This window comes from Conger conger, chromosome 1 (assembly GCF_963514075.1).
Source record: "Conger conger chromosome 1, fConCon1.1, whole genome shotgun sequence".
Lineage (NCBI taxonomy): Eukaryota > Metazoa > Chordata > Actinopteri > Anguilliformes > Congridae > Conger > Conger conger.
This window is the reverse complement of record NC_083760.1, coordinates 76,307,074-76,325,311: the sequence shown is the minus strand read 5'-3', so window position 1 is coordinate 76,325,311 and position 18,238 is coordinate 76,307,074. Positions and strand designations below refer to the sequence as shown.

General features: G+C 44.4%; 2 protein-coding genes across 8 annotated transcripts; both read left to right on the top strand.

Moving 5' to 3' along the window:
* Nucleotides 1–276: 276 nt before the first annotated feature.
* On the top strand, nucleotides 277–519 carry lenep (lens epithelial protein). The gene has a single exon (XM_061230971.1). The coding sequence runs from the start codon at nucleotides 277–279 to the stop codon at nucleotides 517–519; it is 243 nt and encodes an 80-aa protein (XP_061086955.1).
* A 1,704-nt stretch (nucleotides 520–2,223) lies between these two features.
* pbxip1b (pre-B-cell leukemia homeobox interacting protein 1b) lies at nucleotides 2,224–18,045 on the top strand. Of its 7 annotated transcripts, none has more exons than XM_061252031.1 (14): nucleotides 2,224–2,360; nucleotides 3,688–3,783; nucleotides 3,928–4,009; nucleotides 5,429–5,502; nucleotides 6,310–6,394; nucleotides 6,845–6,906; nucleotides 7,480–7,753; nucleotides 7,958–8,032; nucleotides 9,434–9,667; nucleotides 10,605–10,628; nucleotides 11,890–11,942; nucleotides 12,407–12,517; nucleotides 13,381–13,564; nucleotides 14,190–18,045. In XM_061252031.1, exons 2-14 carry the CDS (start codon nucleotides 3,715–3,717, stop codon nucleotides 15,509–15,511), a joined length of 2,649 nt encoding a protein of 882 aa, XP_061108015.1. In that variant the 5' UTR covers nucleotides 2,224–2,360; nucleotides 3,688–3,714; the 3' UTR covers nucleotides 15,512–18,045. The 7 variants fall into 7 exon arrangements, with proteins under 7 accessions (XP_061108015.1, XP_061107989.1, XP_061108042.1 ...); XM_061252005.1 differs by having other exon boundaries at nucleotides 3,925–4,009; XM_061252040.1 differs by having other exon boundaries at nucleotides 2,272–2,360; nucleotides 3,685–3,783.
* The last annotated feature ends 193 nt before the right edge of the window (nucleotides 18,046–18,238 follow it).

The window sequence follows — 18,238 nt, the reverse complement described above, 5'->3', positions numbered from 1 at the left end:
AACGGCCGCAGAGCCCAGTAGCAACACCGTAACACCAGGTTGTAGGACCAACGGATAAATTCTGGTTTGCGCAAATCTTTTTTCCCCCCACAAAACCACCAAGCAGGTGCTGAAGAAACCCAAGTTGTAAAAAGGAGAACTGTAGGTTGGCCACTGCCGCAGATCCAGGTGCAGGACCGTCTGGAAATCGTCTGTCGTACCATTCTCCTGGCCCGTTGCACCCCGTCGGCAACCATTTCGTTCCTGTCTCTCCGGGCGCTGCTCTCCCGCCTCTTGATGCACCCGCAGCGCCCCCTCCCCCAGGCCATGCCCGCCACCTCGGTGGGGCAGAACCTCCGGGACGCCCTGGGCTTCGGTCGCGACGGCGCTTTCGGGATCGGGCGGGACGGCGGCTTCGGCGGCTTCGGTCGCGGCAAGAACTTTTTCGGCGGTAACTTCGCTTACGGTATCATCCGCTCTCTCAAAGAGTGCATGTACTTTCTGCTGTGCTGCTGGTGCATCAAGGAAATCCTGGACTGAGAGAAGTCAGGCTTGGAGCGTCAAACCCCCCCCCCCCCCCCCATCAGTTTACTTTTATCTCTCCCAATTTCATAACCTGGGATGAGCCACTCCTGGAATAATGCTGAGGTGAGTGCGGTCGTAGTGTTGTTAGCACGGCGTTAAGAGGACTACTGTGGCGCAATACGTCAGAGGAGGCTTCAGTGAGTGGTAACTATAACCCATCACTGGGTTTGCATGATTGATGGGGAGATGCTACACCCTTAAGCAGCATACTTGGGAATTTATGCAGTTGGGCCTTGTTCTATAAACTGGCTGCACGGAATACGTAGCATAACTGACGCCCATTTTCTGTACTGCTTGAAAAGAAGTAATCCTGTGAAAGGGCTAATATTCTGTTAATATTGATTGGCCCTCATTTGATGGATTTGGATGAAGAATAAGGCCTTAATCTGTTCCTTTCTGTTGCAGTGTCTCACACCTTGAAGACTGGATGACTATAGTTGGGAAAAGCCGTTTCCTGTTGTCAGTATTGAAGACTCAAATATCTTCCCCCGCCCCCCTCAACATATTGATGCACTGCAAACTTCCTTTATGCGAAGCCAAGGTCAGGCCTCTGAGTCTGGAGTGGTGGATGTGTGCGACAACCTGACCCAGCTTTAGAGTGCAGAAGAAGACTCTTAGTCACGGCAGAAAGAAGCGCAAATGGAAGTTATGAAAATGATAACCCCACTGACAACCTGCAGTTTTGACACTGAATGTTTGTTTAGTGAATTAGAGTGGGACAGTGATTGGGTAGGGCACCACGCTATGTAAAAAATGAAGAAAGTAATAATGCTATGGGGGCTTTAGGCTGTAAAGAAATTCAGTGTGATACAATGATAAAACGCTAGTGTGAAGTAGGTCATTTACTAAGCTCCAGGAGCTGGGGCCCCGATGAGTTGATTTAACTCGACATCCTGTGGGCAGCTGCAGTATTGCATTCTCTGCTCAGCCTTCCGCACATTTTCCAGTGAAGCTCATTTGTTCTCCTTTCCTGGTTTATTTCTGAGGAAAGCAAGGCTGGATGTCTCAGGGCGGTTTCACAACAGCGGCAGTATTTTGCGGTGAATTGACCCTTTAAAAAGGAATACAGTGATACATTTCTGTGAAAGTATTTGCTTTCACTTTTCATACATGAAACAATAAAAATGACAAATGTTTCGCAATGTTGTTTGACTTTTTTGTGAATCTTAAGATCATACTCGAGTGTTATGGACTACGATATTCTGTTTCATCAAAGTAGAATTTGAGTTGGATTTCAGGAAATGATTTGTTATTGCCGTTTACAATAAAGCATACATTTTACGGAGCTTATGAATAATGGTTTGAGGTTTGCAAAGCGTCATAATATAACAATGTATGCTGTTATATTTTGGATTCAGTCGTGTTTGGTTACTTAAGGGTGTGCAACTGTTTAACAAAAACCCCGAACGGAACTGAAATACTTAACACTCTAATGATAGTTTGCTACAAATATAGCAATGCCGACGTGTCATATGCCTCGTTGAATATGTGTAAGCTTAAGTGTGAGTAATCAGTCTTGAGTTTCTTCAATGTTTGAAAGTGTATCTATAGCCATTCACCAACACCTGCGAATGTCAATCAATTGATCCGCAAGACACTTACAGTTCGATTGGTTCATGCAACTTTAGGGAGGCAGGATCTTGATGAATCTCGCTACCCTGTTGGCAACGAGGTAAGTCCGTCAACCTTCTATTCGGAGTTGTGAAGTTCGTGAAAAGAGTTTAGCTTGCTGGCTAGTGGCTACCTGTTCAGCTAAGGGGAAGTATCGGAGCAATTATACTAAGATCGAAAGCACGGTAAGCCTGTGGCATTTCATTTTTTATGCAATTGCGCACAATTTGAATAGCTCGCTCGTTCGTATAATAAATGTCTCCGCCCTTTTCCGTTGAAAGATAGTTTGTTGCGTCAAATGCGAAGAGAAAAGCTACTCAGCTTAAGACACTTGACAGAAGTATCTATCAATTGATTTCTTACCAATTTTTCTCATAGTGGTAACTGGTATGTAAACGGTATTGCGTAAATTACTTTGTATCTTTGTACGACAGACGTGAGTTTTCAGTTTGCAGGACTTCTTAGCCATTTCAGAGTACACTCCCCTTTTGTCAATACTGTCACAAACATGCAAATGTTAACTGTAGGCTAGACACGCGCAGCCTATGCACGGAAGCATTTGGCGTACAGACTGAGCGTGAGAGACAAAACTAGTTTATACCTGTTTTGACTTCAGTTTCGGAAAACCGTTAGGCCTAAAACACGTCCTTACTCCGCTCGACGTCTGGTCTTACCATTTTTGGTCATTTTTGAATCGAGACTGACCGAAAGATAAGGACTGGCAGGCATAGACAAAGGAAGCATGTGACAGCATCACAGAAGAGGAAAGTGGCTAAACGTATAAACACAAACACAAAAACAAACCTCAAATGTAAACACAGAATCTTCTTCTCATCACAATCTCTTTCTCTTCCTGTATTTTCACAATTCAATCATTTTATCTGTTTGCTTCATATATTTGTATTTCAAAGCATTTCGATGATGGAATTGGTTGATTGATACAATAGATATACAGTATATTACAATGTGTTTATGTCTTTGAAATCGCCCATTGCTCTGTCTGGCAAACTTTACAATATATTGCAAAGGTTTTTTGTTTTTTTTTGTCTTTCCTTTCAAAGCACATCAGGAAAATAGTTTAGTTTCTCTGTGTGTCCACTTCTTAGGCTAGATGTCCCATCTATCTCACCAGCTCAGCTACACTGGCCTTACCAGACTGGTCTCCCCAGTGACGGGTACTTCCTTAGTAACCGCTATTTCTGCCAAAGCATTCACTGAGCAGTAAAAAAAGCTAGAACAGGCAGAACACAGACTAACTGCTAATGAAGCAGCAAAATGCAGATTACAGCAAATGTGTCCCTATACCAAGTACCTATAGGGACGTGTCGTCTGTTCTTCTCATTAATACATAATTCTTTTGACAAGTGCAGCCAGATGCTTTAATGCCATGTGCCCTCAGATTCACGTTTGTCTGTGAAAAATGCTCTGGGTTAAAAGACTCTGTTGTTAAGGACCCAATTGTAATGCACAGAAGATAATGTGCAGATTGTTGTGTTGATGTCTGTCCAGCAGGCGCTGGGCCAAGCCACTAGGGGGGTGATGTCTGATAGCAGCAACATCACCGACAGTAACAGTTCCAGCAACAACTGGACTGTCTTCCCCACTGAGGTATACACTTGCGAGTGTGTGTTATTTTTTTTTTGGGGGGGGGGTTGGTGGTGGTGGTGTGTGATTGTCCTTGTTATATATGTGGGCAGGCATCAATTGTATTTCCCAGCAAAAACTAGAATGTTGTTCCCTTCATTATAGCAGCCTGCCGTTGGAAATGTTGGCCCAGGAGCTGAGGGGAGTGAAAGTTTGACAGCCGCACCCAGTTTGGCACTGCGAGAGACAGGTAACGCTTTGGTGTGCTTTTCATCTGCGCAGCATACTGTGTATGTGTTTGTGCTGATTTATTGTCTAAAGTATACTTTCCTCATCTTTAAGACTATGATGGAAATTTGTCAATTTGTATTATTTAACTTGTGAAAATAGAAGCCATTTTTATTAGTGAACATTGGTGTATTTAAAAAAAAAACAAAAAAAACATTTGCCTCACCAGCAGATCTGCTAATGGAAACTCCTCTCATATATTTATTATGTTATTCTTTTTATGTTACACAAGAAAAATAACATTGCTTGGTTAATCTATGGTACTTGCCAAACCAATGATTGAAGTGATATCCAACAACGTAATGTAGCTTACTAGCTAGCCTATAAAGTTTAGCATTAAAAAATGCTAAATACTAAGGCATCTGCATTTAGTTGGCTTTGTGGAACATACTGTTGGATAATTTACAGTGCTCTTTTGAGAGCTGCAGTGAGGAAGAGTGGCTAAAGAAAAAGAAGAGGAACATTTTGTTGTGCCTACAGTACAGTCATAATGGTGTTTTCTTGACTAAATGTCTCCAATTAATAATTCATGCAACAGTAGTCACAAGGTGCAGTGGCCAACCTCATCATTTACAGCAAGGTTAATTGGCTCACACAGGCCTAGCAACATCTAATTGGTATTGCTTACATTTTTCATCATAGTAACACAAAATAAATTGTCAGACCAATTAGATTAAAATGTAGTGTTCGTTCTTGTTTGTGTAAGCTGTTCATTAATTGGCCGTGTTGATTATGTTAAGTAGATACAATGAAGAATAAACGGTGTAGTGCTGCACTACAGTCATCCTTTAGCTAGTTGGCAGGGGGAAGGCTAAAGGGCTTCCATCTGAACAGAAGTTCTGTGTTTTGCTTGTTTGTTTAGAGCAGTGGTCTGAAAACCGTTTTCACGGAGGACTATGTGTATGCTGGCTTTCATTACAGCCAATGAATTCTGCCTCGATTGACTCCCAATTACTCATTCGACCACATGCATTTAACGGCATTGAAGCAGTTGCACAACACAAATGTCACATTCGCATTATATATACATTATGTGCAAACATGCAAGCCCTGTATTCAGCAAATAATTCATAGTATATAAAAATCTAAATTACCTGTATCAGGAAGCTGGTGCCTGTGCACTGTGGCTGCCTGTGTTAAGAAATTACACTACATTATTGGCATTTGGCAGACACTCTTATCCAGAGCGACGTACAGTTGATTAGCAGGAGACAATCCTCCTCTGGAGCAATGCAGGGTTAAGGGCCTTGCTCAAGGGCCCAACGGCTGTGCGGATCTTATTGTGGCTACACTCAAACCCCCAACCTTGCCTGTCCCAGTCATTTACCTTAACCACTACGCTACAGGCCGCCCACTATGGCTGTGCTGTGTGTTTTAATAGGCAAGGAGACAGAGAAACTGACTGATGACAGTGCAGCAGGAATGGAGGAAGTTCACCCTGAGCAGGGCCTACAGGTAATGCTGATTCCTCGCCGTTTCATCGTAGACTCCCAAGCCTCTCATCGAGTACCCACGTCCAGATCCACGGATTTGATGGAGTCTGTCTCAAACACACCCGATGCAGCTAATAATAGTTGTAGCAGGTGTGCTGGAGGTGGAACACACCAAATACCTGATTAATGCTGGGGGTGCCCCAGGAGTGGTTTGGGAGCTGCTGGGCTCTTTCCAACCGCTTATTTTTTCACTTCATATCTCCTTTTCCATTGCCTGACCCAGAAGTAATTTGGGGTTCGGCATCATTAACGACATTCCAACCTTTTAAGTTCCTCCTAGTGGAAGTTAGGTGGCTCCCGACCTTTCCTTTGAGCAAGGAAACAGGGGCGCATCCCTTGCGGAAGTATTAGGCGTGATGTATAAATGATCGCCCTGTGCGTCCACCTCTCCCCATCTGCCACGTCTGCAGGAGACATGGCTTCCAACTGGCACTTGAAGGACATTCCATTTGCCTAATTCACATTTTCTTGATTGCCTCGTATTCTCCTACTTCCTTTTTTTGCCTCTTGAGCTAGGAGGAGGAGAATAATAAGCGATTGGAAAGAGCCCACTGTTCTAGAGAATTCTGTGATTCTTACATCTCCCCCTCCCCCCCATAATGACGGCAGTTGACATTAATGATCCTGCTTCTGAACTTTTAATATTTCAAGTACCTTACCACCCCTTGGCTCCTATAATACTTGAGGTGTAGTCCTAGTTCAGCTCGACAGCAGATATACAGAATATACATATTTATTTATGTTTTGTGTACATGTCTTCACCCATCAGGAACCTGCTGTTGAAAATATTGGCCCAGAAGCTGAAGTGAAGGCAGGTCTTGCAGACACGCCTGTCTCGGCACAGGAAGTGACAGGTAGGCCGCGGCTCTGCCTGCCCCATCAGTTTCACTGCTTTGATGTGCCTTCAGCCCTCATTTCCATACACTGATCTCTGTCAGCTCTCTTTCTGTGTATTCTGCGGTTTGCCTGTTTGTGCTGCTGTTGCTGTGCGCGCTGCTTCAGCGCTGTGTGGAAAATCTGCTTATGCCAGCCAGCGCCTTTCAGTCAAGAGAGCGGATCGTCAGTGGTGATGCGTGTCACTTCAGCTGTTGCTGTGCATTTCGGTTTCGGTCAGTTTGGGGAAATGAACGTCGTCGAACGCTACGCGCGCTTTCACTGGCAGTTCAATTTCCTGAATTGACTGAACAGAAATGGAATGGATCCCGGCCCCGGTGTGTTGGGATGCGGGCGCAGCGCTGCGGGCGGTTGGTGCTTCGTGTTACTCTGTGTTGTGACCGCTCCCCTGCCTTGTGTGACCGTGACAGGGGCAGAGACGGGCGGCGGCGCAGCGCAGACTGAGGATGTTCGCTCTGAGGAGGGCCTGCAGGTCAGCACGTTACCCGTTATCCATCCCCCTTCTCTGCTCTGTCTGACAAAACCACCGCGCTCTGTTAAATGCACACCACAGGAAGCAGGTCTAACCCTCCACTCACTCACACTCACACACTCGCACGTACACACACACACACACACACACACACACACACACACACACTCACTCACTCACACACACACTCACTCACTCACACACATACACACACACACACACACACAAACACTCACTCACTCACTCACTCACTCACTCACTCACTCACTCACTCACACACTCACACACTCACTCACACACATACACACACACATGCTCTCACTCACACACACACACACACACACACATATACACACACACACTCTCACACACGCATACACACACACACACTCACACTCACTCACACACACTCACTCACACACACACACACACACACACTCACTCACTCACACATACACACACACACATACACATACACACTCACATACACACACACGCACACACATACATACACATACACACACACACGCACACACACACACACACACACCTTTGTTTGCATTGAATTTGCAGGTTTGCCAGGAAACTGCGCCTGAGAGCAATGATGGCTCCACCCCTCCCAGCCCCACCCTGTTAAGCCCCTCACCCTCCTTTGGCTGCCACCCTGAGGGCTACAGCCACATTAGCCATGAGCCTGAAACCTTCTCTGACACGTACACCCACGTAAGCTCCTCCCCCGAGAGCCACATACCAATCAGCCCTGATTCCCACGGAGGGGCGGGGCTTCAGCAGGAAGAAGAGGGCTCTGAGCTGGCCAGAAAAGTGTCTGATGTTGGGAAACAAGCAGGTATGGACACTGATGGAGCGGGCACTCGACACATACCAATCAAAGTTAATAATGCAGGAGGTGTAGGAGTTTCCTCTCGCGGCTCAGTTGAATATTGCACTGTTCACTCAGTAACTGATTTAAAGGTCTAATGTCACACATCTAGCCCCTCCCTGTTCCCCTGACTGAGCGGGCGGGTAAACGCTCGTCGTGTTTGTGTTTAAGTGCAATTGGTGGACCAGCTGGTCAAGGACATGTTCCATATCTGGGAAAGGAAGCTGACGAGACGAGGAATCTCTGGTAGGAGGAGTGTACAAAGAAAGGGTGCATGCAAATTGGCACATGCAAATGGGGAGCATGATTTTTTTTTTTTTTTGTGTACATTTTCCAGGAGAAAGTGGAAGAGCATTCACATCAGACTGCATTGTCCTGCCATATCTAATTTGGGTTTTTTTTGAGACACGGATTCTTTCAGCTTCTGCAGCGAGTCGCTGTTCTCCTGTATGTGCTCTCTTCTCTCCACTGTGCTCTCCGTGCAGGAGGGAGCCCTTTCCTCAGAGCGCCATGCAATATCTGTTACATTGCTTATCATCGTCCTGGCCTTCCCAGTGGCCCAAATGTTTATCTAAATAGGCAAGATGGGCAGTTACAGGAAACAGCCGCACTTTGTGGCTTTATAAAAAAATATTTATAGCTTTTCTTTGTACTGCACTTTTCAGTACATTTCCAAAATGCTTTGTAATGCTTCTTAAATTAACCTTTTTGCAATTTGAATCTTTGCGGCATGCAGTAAATTGGATCTATATTTTATTATTGAATATAACTAATCTGGCTTGCCTTGGTTACCCGAGAGTATAACATTTCTGTTAATTTGTTATGGAAAATTAGCTGATTAAACAATAAGGCTGATATCATTTGCATATAATTGCTCATAAGAGGCTAATGCATCAGTGGAATTCAACTTAATTGTGCATATACAACTACTAATTGGGCACATACAGTTATTAATGTTTTCCGTGCCAGCTGTCAGTGCAGTACTGTATTTAGTATATAGTGGATCATGTTGGCTTTTATGTGGAAATGAAAATGAAAATGGGAAGTAATTCACTGGAGTGGAGGTTCAGTTAAGGATTTGCAAAGTAATTAGAGTTTGCTGGAGCAAAAATAGAAGACACAGGGGACTGTAGTATCAGCACTTAACTGAGAGTGTAGCAGGCAGCTTTATTTGTGGTGTCCAGACCTGTGATGATATTCCTTGAGGAGCCTGCTCGTGGAGGCTTGTGCCAGCTTGAATCCGTGCTGCTTTAAAACTCTTCTGAGTACTCTGTTCGGAGTTTAAAGAAAGCCGAACACGTCCACCTGTGGTTCCCTTCTGGAAAAACACTAGACCGCTCGCACCTAATTGGGAAATTGTGTTGGAGTGTGGGGCAGTTCTTGTCAGTCATGAGTCTCTAGGAAGGTTATGGATTTTTGAAAGCTTGCTAACGGGAGAGGTGTGGTCTCCCGTGACCAACTGCCACTTACATACAGCTCAGTAATGACAAATCCTCCAGCCTCTGCCTAAACCGTTTAGACATGGGCTGGCAGAACAACACAGCCGGCTTCCAGTACTAATCAGCTGTCGTACTAAAAAAGAGCTTCAAAGTCTGCTGGTTTTGAGGTGGCTGTTTAATTTCCAGAACTTCTCATTTTCTTGGGTAGAATTGCCCTATGACTCCGAGTTGGGGGCGGAGCAAGGCCCCGAGGGGGAGGGGCTGAGGAAGAGGAAAGTGTTTCCGATTGGACCCTTGGACGAGCTGGGGAGGGAGGGCGATGAGGTGGAGGAAGACAACCGGCTGAGGCCCAGAGAGGGCGATGAGGATGGAGGCTTCACTCTCAACAAGTGCATTTTGGGAGCTCTGCTTTTGCTTGGCATTGGCACCATTGTATTTTCAGGTAAGTCACATGATCATATTGTAAGTACAACTGATATTCAACACATTTTCCTTACTGTTATCAATGACCGAATAGTACTGGATGAGTATTTCTCATGCATTTTTAGTGTTATTGTTACTATTGCACTGCTATCGGTTTGTCGGGTTGTTGTTTGCTGGCGGCGAGGAGATATTGCCATACTTCCAGTGAGAGTGACAGCCAGTGCAGCCACACTTGTTTCTCAAGAAAAGCAGAGCTGAAGTTGGGGCATAGAAACCATCACTGAACTTGAGAACTGTTCGTATTGACCGTCATCACAGTTGTTATCTAAGTTTATCCCCTTGGTGGCAGGTTTGTTTTTGGAAAGTTGGATATTTGATACTAGGGCGGCACGGATGGCGCAGTGGGTAGCACTGCCGCCTCACAGCAAGGAGGTCCTGGGTTTGAATCCCCGTCGGCCGGGGCCTCTCTGTGCGGAGTTTGCATGTTCTCCCCGTGTCTGCGTGGGTTTCCTCCGGGTACTCCGGTTTCCTCCCACAGTCCAAAGACATGCAGGTTAGGCTGATTGGAGAGTCTAAATTGCCCGTAGGCATGAGTGTGTGAGTGGGTGTATTCCTGCCTTTCGCCCAATGTATGCTGGGATAGGCTCCAGCCCCCCTGCAACCCTGTTCAGGATAAGCGGGTTTAGATAATGGATGGATGGATGGATATTTGATACTTTCGCATTTCCGAATGATGAGTCATTTCATTTGATTTCCTAAAAAAATAAAAAATACTTCACAACAAAATTTTGTTTTGTGAAGTTATAGATCTCAACCAAAATGTAAACCTGTGGCAACTTGCCACCTTAGGATTAATGGCATTAATTCACATATCATACTCAACTGAATCTGAGAATGAAATCCGATCCGCCATAAAAATGATGATGCATAAAAAGTAAGGTTTATTGTGTCCACAGGTGTCTTCACTGACCTGGATGATGGTAGGTGCAGAATAGAGTGGGAAATCTGAGCTTGCGAATTCACTGACATGGCCAGTGGCTGCTTGGGGATATTAAGAGCCTGCTGCATGCTATTCTTAGCATTTAGCTTTAATCTGTGAGATATGCCCCCCTTAGCATCTGTAGTTTTGGCTGGACTAACTGTAGAGTAGTTATAAATGCTCTATGTTTTCCTCCTCATACTCTCTTCCTTCCTTACATTCATATAAAAGCATTGTCTAATTATATTTTGTGAATTTCATTTTGTGGTTCAGTTTTTATTTCAGTATCTGCCAGTATTAAAAAAAAATAAAGAAACTCTTAATTGGAACATTCTGTATTCTGAGGTCCTGACCCCCTGCACCAAGAGATCCGATGTATACGTACACTTGAATTAACAGCTTTAAAACTTTTAAACAGCTTTAAAACTCTTCTGCTGAATAGTCTGTTAGGAGAGTAAAGAAGGGGGAACATGTCCACCTGTGGTTCCCTTCTGGAAAAACACTAGACTGCACACATATAATTGGAAAACGTGTTGGACTGTGGAGCGGTTGTTGTCAATCTTATGTCTCCAGGAAGGTTATGGATTTTTGAAAGCTTGTGAACGGGAGAGGTGTGGTCTCCCATGACCAACTGCCACTTACCTGCCGCTCAGTAATGACAAATCCTCCAGCCTCTGCCTAAACCGTTTAGACAGATGGGAAGACGGAACAACAGAGCCGGCTTCCAGTACTAATCAGCTGTCATACTAAAAAGCTTTGAACCAGGAGATCCACAGTCTATTTGAATTAGCTGTTTAGCGGGTTTGTTAAGGACAGAAATCAACTGGAAGTAGCTAAGAGTTTGAAAAGAAAGTTGTGCACGGAGGCCCACTGGTGTTACAGCTACGGCCAATAGACCATTCTGATCCCAGAACTGGAAATTGATCCAAAGCCTTTGTGCCCAGAAATCACTACTTAATTTTTAATACTGGATATTCAGCTTTAATACCACAAAATGCATCACTCCTCTTCTGTAATGCTTCATGGTATAATGTGTTATGAACTTGTGCTGTGTGATTTTGTTAGGTTTTGTCATTTAGCTGTTATGGCAGTATGGCATTTAGGATTTTGCTAGCCGGTTGTGCTAACGGTGTGGTAAATTTCAACATGAGATGACAGTATTATAATGGTAAATGCAGTGACTGCTTGTAATAGTAACAGCAGTGTTATTGTGTTATGGCATGAGTGTGTATTGTAGTGCTGACGTGAGTGTTTTTATTTAGCGGAAGATGTTCATACGAGAGAACTGAGTGAGACGGAGCTGCAGGGGAACCAGGTAGGCCATCACTGCTTTCTTTATTTCTGTGTTCTGCCACTCACTGTGGAGATGGCATGTTCATCAGGCATGCGTCTTTCTTTTCTGTGTGCGTGTGTGTGTGTGTGTGTGTGTGTGTGTGTGTGTGTGTGTGCGTGTGTGTGTGTGTGTGTGTGTGTGTGTGTGAGTGTCTGTGTGCGTCTGTGCGTCTGTGTGTCTGTGTGTCTGTGTGTGTGTGTCTCTGTGTGTGTTTGTCTGTGTGTGTGTGTGTGTGTGTGTGTGTGTGTGTGTGTGTGTGTCTGTGTGTGTGTGTGTGTGTCTGTGTGTCTGTGTGTCTGTGTGTGTGTGTGTGTGTGTGTGTGTGTGTGTGTGTGTGTGTGCGTGTGTGTGCGTGTGTGTCTGTGTGTCTGTGTGTGTGTGTGTGTGTGTGTGTGTGTACGTGTGTGTGTGTACGTGTGTGTGTGTGTGCGTGTGTGTTGGGTTAGGCGTTTCAGAGTGCAGAAGCAGAACCCCAGGGAGCTCAGGAGATGGCAGAGCTTCTGGATAAACTTGCGAAAGAGAACCAGCAAATCAGCGATCTACAGACACAACTACAGGTTAGACCTCTTCTCAGTGTGCTCTCCTCTGCCAGCCTGCCTTCATTCGTCTCTTTAATGTGTAATTATCAGTTTATTGTCAGATGTAAAGCTAACACATAGAGATGTGAGAGCATGTCCAGGCAGGAGAAACATGGTGCATGTCGTAGACCAAGGGATTGGATGGAGACCTGAGAATACGGTACAGCATATTAGAGATGGCTGAGAAACCATTCTGATATAAGCCAACTGCAGTGAAGTTGGCCGGTAGTCACCGGTATGCAGTACTGCCACCTTTTGACCGTAACTGTTTCTTGCATACAGCACTTGTTTTAAACAGTCAACCCCAGACAGTGGTAGATTTTTGATCGGACTGTGATTGAACTTTTGAGCTTTTTTTTTTTTTTTTTTTTTTGCCCATATCACTTGATGCGATTTACAAACTTTGCTTCTGAAATGGTATATTTCTGTAAATGGTGGCTGCTGTGACATAACCTGTGTTTTTAATGTTGGCTTGGCTCAAAAATGAAAAGTTCAGACAATGCTTCCAAATCCGCATATTTTAGTTTGAGTGTGTATTTTTGGGCTTTTTTTTATTGCTTCTATCAGCAACCATTCATAGTGATCGCACCATTTGCATGGAGGCCACATACATTGTGCGCAAGGATGAAATTGGTATCAACCTTATCTAATTATGGGTGAGACAGGCAAAAACTAATTCTCCAAAAAGTTGGACTATTCCTTAACAAACACATCTATGGTACCTCCTCTCTCTTCTCAGCATGTAATTGTGAACCTGCTGTTCCTTCCAGTTAAGGAACTGGCAGAGTCTGTTTCTCACGCTGTTTTGAAGCCTCACCTCTTCTCTCCCTTCTGTCCCTCAGACCCAGAAAGAGGAGCTCAACCTGGCCCTGCAGCAAGCAGAGGAGAAAGGGAGAGAGAGCGTCCGGAGCGGAGAGCTGGAGAGAGAGAATGAGAAGATGAAAGAGGAGCTGTCTTCTCTACCTGCCCTCCAGAGTGAGCTGGAGTCCCTGAGGGCCAGAGTGACAGAACTTACTTTACTCACAGGTACTGAGGGCCAAAGTGACTGAGCTTACCTTATTCACAGGTACTGAGGGCCAAAGTGACTGAGCTTACCTTATTCACAGGTACTGAGGGCCAAAGTGACTGAGCTTACCTTACTCACAGGTACTGAGGGCCAAAGTGACTGAGCTTACCTTATTCACAGGTACTGAGGGCCAAAGTGACTGAGCTTACCTTACTCACAGGTACTGAGGGCCAAAGTGACTGAGCTTACCTTACTCACAGGTACTGAGGGCCAGAGTGACTGAGCTTACCTTATTCACAGGTACTGAGGGCCAAAGTGACTGAGCTTACCTTATTCACAGGTACTGAGGGCCAAAGTGACTGAGCTTACCTTACTCACAGGTACTGAGGGCCAGAGTGACTAAGCTTACCTTACTCACAGGTACTGAGGGCCAAAGTGACTGAGCTTACCTTATTCACAGGTACTGAGGGCCAAAGTGACTGAGCTTACCTTACTCACAGGTACTGAGGGCCAGAGTGACTAAGCTTACCTTACTCACAGGTACTGAGGGCCAGAGTGACTGAGCTTACCTTAGTAACATTGCTCATTGATAATGGTTTCATTTTCATACTGTGTGGATTATGTATCCATTCACCTCTTCTCCAGCCAAGGAAGATTCTCAGGAAGCCCCTATCGCTGCCTCAGCACTGCCCCCATCTGACCAAACAGAGAACAGCACCCAGACCCCTGCAGTGGGGGAGGAGGCAGGAGCGACGGAGGAGAAGAGCCAGGCGGGGAGTCTGGAGGAGGAGCTGGAGCGACAGAAGGTTCTGTTAGAGGGCAGCAGGAAGAGGCTGGAGGGGATGAAGGCAGAGGAAGGGGGGAAGAAAGGAGTGAGAGAGGGGCTGGTGGAGATGGAGAGGAGGCTGACCGAGCAGGTGGAAAAGCTGGGGAAGAGAGGTGGAGAGAAGGGGAAGAGACCGTGGGAAGCAGGGAGTGAGAGAGCGGAGCAGGGGAAAGAGTGGAGGGGGGAGAAAGAGGCTCACGGACGGAGAAATGGAGGGAGAGACGGAGGCAGGGAAAAAGAACCGAGGAACGAGTGGAGAGGAGAGAAGGATTGGAAAGAAGGAGGGGAGAGAGGGAGAGGAGCTGATAGAGTGTGGAAGGAGATGGAGGAGAGAAAAGAACGGAGGGCAGAAAAGGACTGGAAAAGGGAGTGGCACGGCGGACGAAATGAGGGGAAAGAACGGAAGCAGAAGGAAAGAAAGGAACAGGCAGGTGAGAAGGAGTGGAAGGCGGGCAGAGACGGAGAGAGGGGCGGGAAAGACTGGAAACCGAGGGAAGAGGAGAAGGAGAAAGGGTGGTACAAAAACTGGGAGAGAAAAAAAGATGGCTGGAAGGAGGAGAGGAAACCGCATAGTAAAGAGGGTCATCACAAGCACGAGGAGAGCAGGAACGGGAGGGAAGGCGTGGGCGAGCAGAAGGAGAAGGCCAAGAAAGACAGGCACTGGCAGGGTACAGCAGACAAGACCCCACTGGATCCCTCACACCGGCACCACGAGCACAACCAGTACTGGAAACGCAAGCGGGAGAAACTCCAGCACTTCTACCGCCCCCTAGTGCAGTGTCACGGTATCGCAGAGTGTGCCAAAGTAGAAGGACTCGCTCCTGTTCAGCTCTCTGATTTCGAGGCTCTCCTCGCAGGCTACTTGAGTAAGATGGAGGCGGCTGGCGTCGGTGGCGGGGAAGAAATAGGCAAGCTAGTCAAGGATTTTTTCGTGGACGGGGTTTTCACCCATGACAAGATTTCCTTCAGGGATTTTGTGGAAGATTTAGCTGACATTTTGGAGGATATGGTGGAGGGTGAGGGAGAGGACAATGATGAGATGGAGGATGAGATGGAGGCGTTCGAGAAGGAGGCCTTGAGGTTGTTTTCAGTAGGGGTGGTAGAGCGGGGGGGTGAAGGAGAGGATTTAAGAGCTGGATGAAGAAAAAGGATGGGGGTGTGATAAGGGGTGTGGATGGAGAATTAGCGCAGATAATGCCCGGGAGATCTTCATTTAGAGGGAAATTTCTTCAGATGTTAAGATTAACAGCCACTTAATCTTTTAATAATTTTACTGCAAGGATAGATTATATTAAATCTATAAATCATCTTCGTTATACTGCAGATGTTCAGCTTGTGTGACATTACATTTCCGCAGTCAGGCTTATTAAGAAAAAATGACACAGATTACATTTTTACTGTATATACACTCCATTTATACAGGTGGATATTTTACTGAATCAATTCAGGTACAATAGGAGCACCCCACCTGTCAGTCAAACTCACTAGCCTTGAGTTGCAAGCCTAGTTTCTAGTTGCTACCCATCTGGAGCCTGTCCCAGCTGAGAGGGCACTGACTCGGTGTGTTTGAGTGAGTATTGCAGTCCTGAGTGAGTGAAGCTTAGGGCTGAACATATTCTTCTGGAACCATCCGTAGTGATCCTCCATCCACACTGTCCTTCGACCCACGCTCACCTTCCATCTCTCTCCAAGTGGGCATAGGTGGATCTGATTAACACTCTGTTTACTGTAGTTCCGTGTGTTTGAATGTAGTGTCTTTTTTTTTTTTTTTACTACTTTGCAACTTATTTTAACTGCTTAAATGTGACCATTCTTGTGTATTTTCCTGTATCTGTAGACTATTGTTAATTCTTGATGACTATGACACATGAGGCCAAAGCCTTTAATCGGCTGTGGTAGGTTTAATAGGGAAACGCGTCGTTAGGAATGGAGAGGCCCTGATTCTGCTGTAAATTGGAAGCGTTGAATTTTGGGTGAGGGCAGGTGACATGAGATGGCCCTCAGGAGAACCTGAATATTGCACTCGTATCACCTGGGTCTTGATTGTCCGTTGGTCACACAGGCAAAATAAATATATTGATTTTGAAGATGAGGGGGAAATATACAGATCTCACTTATCTGGTGTGTTCAGGAAAGTCTAATATTTTTGTGAAATTGGATTTAAAATTTAAATATTTTACAGAAATCTAAAATTTAAATTCATGAGTGTGTTTTTAGCTCTGTATATAGATTTACTTATTTTAGTTTTACTTGCTTAGGTTTTTTAGGTTTTGATTATGGTTGTGTTTTTATTTATTCAGCATTTTCAAATACTATTTTGTTGTTGACTACTTTTTCGACTAGTATTGTTTGATTACTACATGGTTACGATTGTAGATGTAATGTGGAGGATTGTAATGTTGATATTTGAATTAAACTTATTTTATACATACTTTACTAAAGTACTTGAGGTACTAGCACTATATTTAAAAAATTCACAAATCGAGGTAGATTCAAAAGTAATGTATAGCATTTAGACCAGCATCAGTTACATACTTAATGGGGCATTTCATCCAAAAATCAAATGAATGTATGTTTCCATTAACCCAGAGTGCTGTCTATCCATCCAGATAGTTTTGCCGAGATTTGACTTGCACTGAAACTCTACATTTGAAAACTCCAGCACAACGTCGCTTTTCAAATATACTGCCATGGTTATTCACAAATGTCCACAGAGCTTAATTTGTTCACCATTTAATCAAAAACTACTTCTTTCTTCTCAGAGTATGCCAAGTATGTATATCTCAGCCAAAGGTTTCTGCTCGCGGACGAGTATGAAGTGTGAGAGACTTTCACAGAATAACACCATCTCAAGTGCAGAACAGCTTTGAAATTCATAGTTGAGATATTAATGAGTGTAATTTCTGTCGTACAAAACACCCATTAATATCCTAACCATGAGATTTGTGTAAACCTGTGAAATCTAGAAAACTCTGTGAACTTATCTTGATGTACTTGTAATACTAATACTTGTACTTGGTAATACTAGTACTTGGTAATTTCCCATTTTGGGTTAACTGCCGCTTTAATGCTTTTGACAATAGTCCTGATGATCCCCAATATTTCTGAAACATAATCTATTACTCACCAAAGTATGCACAATCATGTTACAGAAGAATTTTGTTCTGAATTTTGATGAACACAGATGTTTCATTTAAAATTGTCAGTAACCTGACAATGTCAGACAATGCCAGCATTTAAAATATTTCTGAAACCCAGGTCTGATATCATTATACATAAGAAGTGTTTTAGACGAGTGTGCACTGTTTCTTCAGGGTAAAAAAGTATTATTTACTGTAGCCATAAGGGGCATCTTGCTGTACATGAACAGTGCAAACTTTATGAGTGCCTTACTATGGTGTTGGAACTAAGGGAATTTGTTGGTCAGAAAACCTTGAGTAAAATCATGAGGGAATTTCACTTCAATAGCACATTTATACTGAACTAAAACAGTCTGTGGATAACATTTTATCTGATGTTTTGTGTAGCACATACAACAGTTTAGACCTACAGTCTTGTTCTACAGTCAAAAGTTCAGGCATTTTCCTTTGTTTGGAAGCACAATTAATAGTAGGATTTCCTTAGCCTTTTGTAAAATATTGACAAAAATAAATGTAAAAAAATTATAATATTGAAGTTGGTCTGTGAGTCATTTGTGTATGTTCATTCATCTTCTTCTCTATTCAAGCCCTGTGACATTTCCTGTCTGTAGTAGCCTGTTGCTCATCAACCCATTTGTGCAGCACATAAGCTATTGTGATCTTGGTAAATAAACTGACAAGAACACGTACGTTTAGAAACCGATAAGTGCACCGTTTTCACTTATTTT

Coding starts and splice junctions, on each gene's coding strand:
- lenep (XM_061230971.1), top strand. CDS start 277: ATGCACCCGCAGCGCCCCCTCCCCCAGGCCATGCCCGCCACCTCGGTG.
- pbxip1b (XM_061252005.1), top strand. CDS start 3,715: ATGTCTGATAGCAGCAACATCACCGACAGTAACAGTTCCAGCAACAAC. Junction 6,907..7,479: donor GCTCTGAGGAGGGCCTGCAG/GTCAGCACGTTA, acceptor TTGAATTTGCAG/GTTTGCCAGGAAACTGCGCC. Junction 9,668..10,604: donor TGGCACCATTGTATTTTCAG/GTAAGTCACATG, acceptor TTGTGTCCACAG/GTGTCTTCACTGACCTGGAT.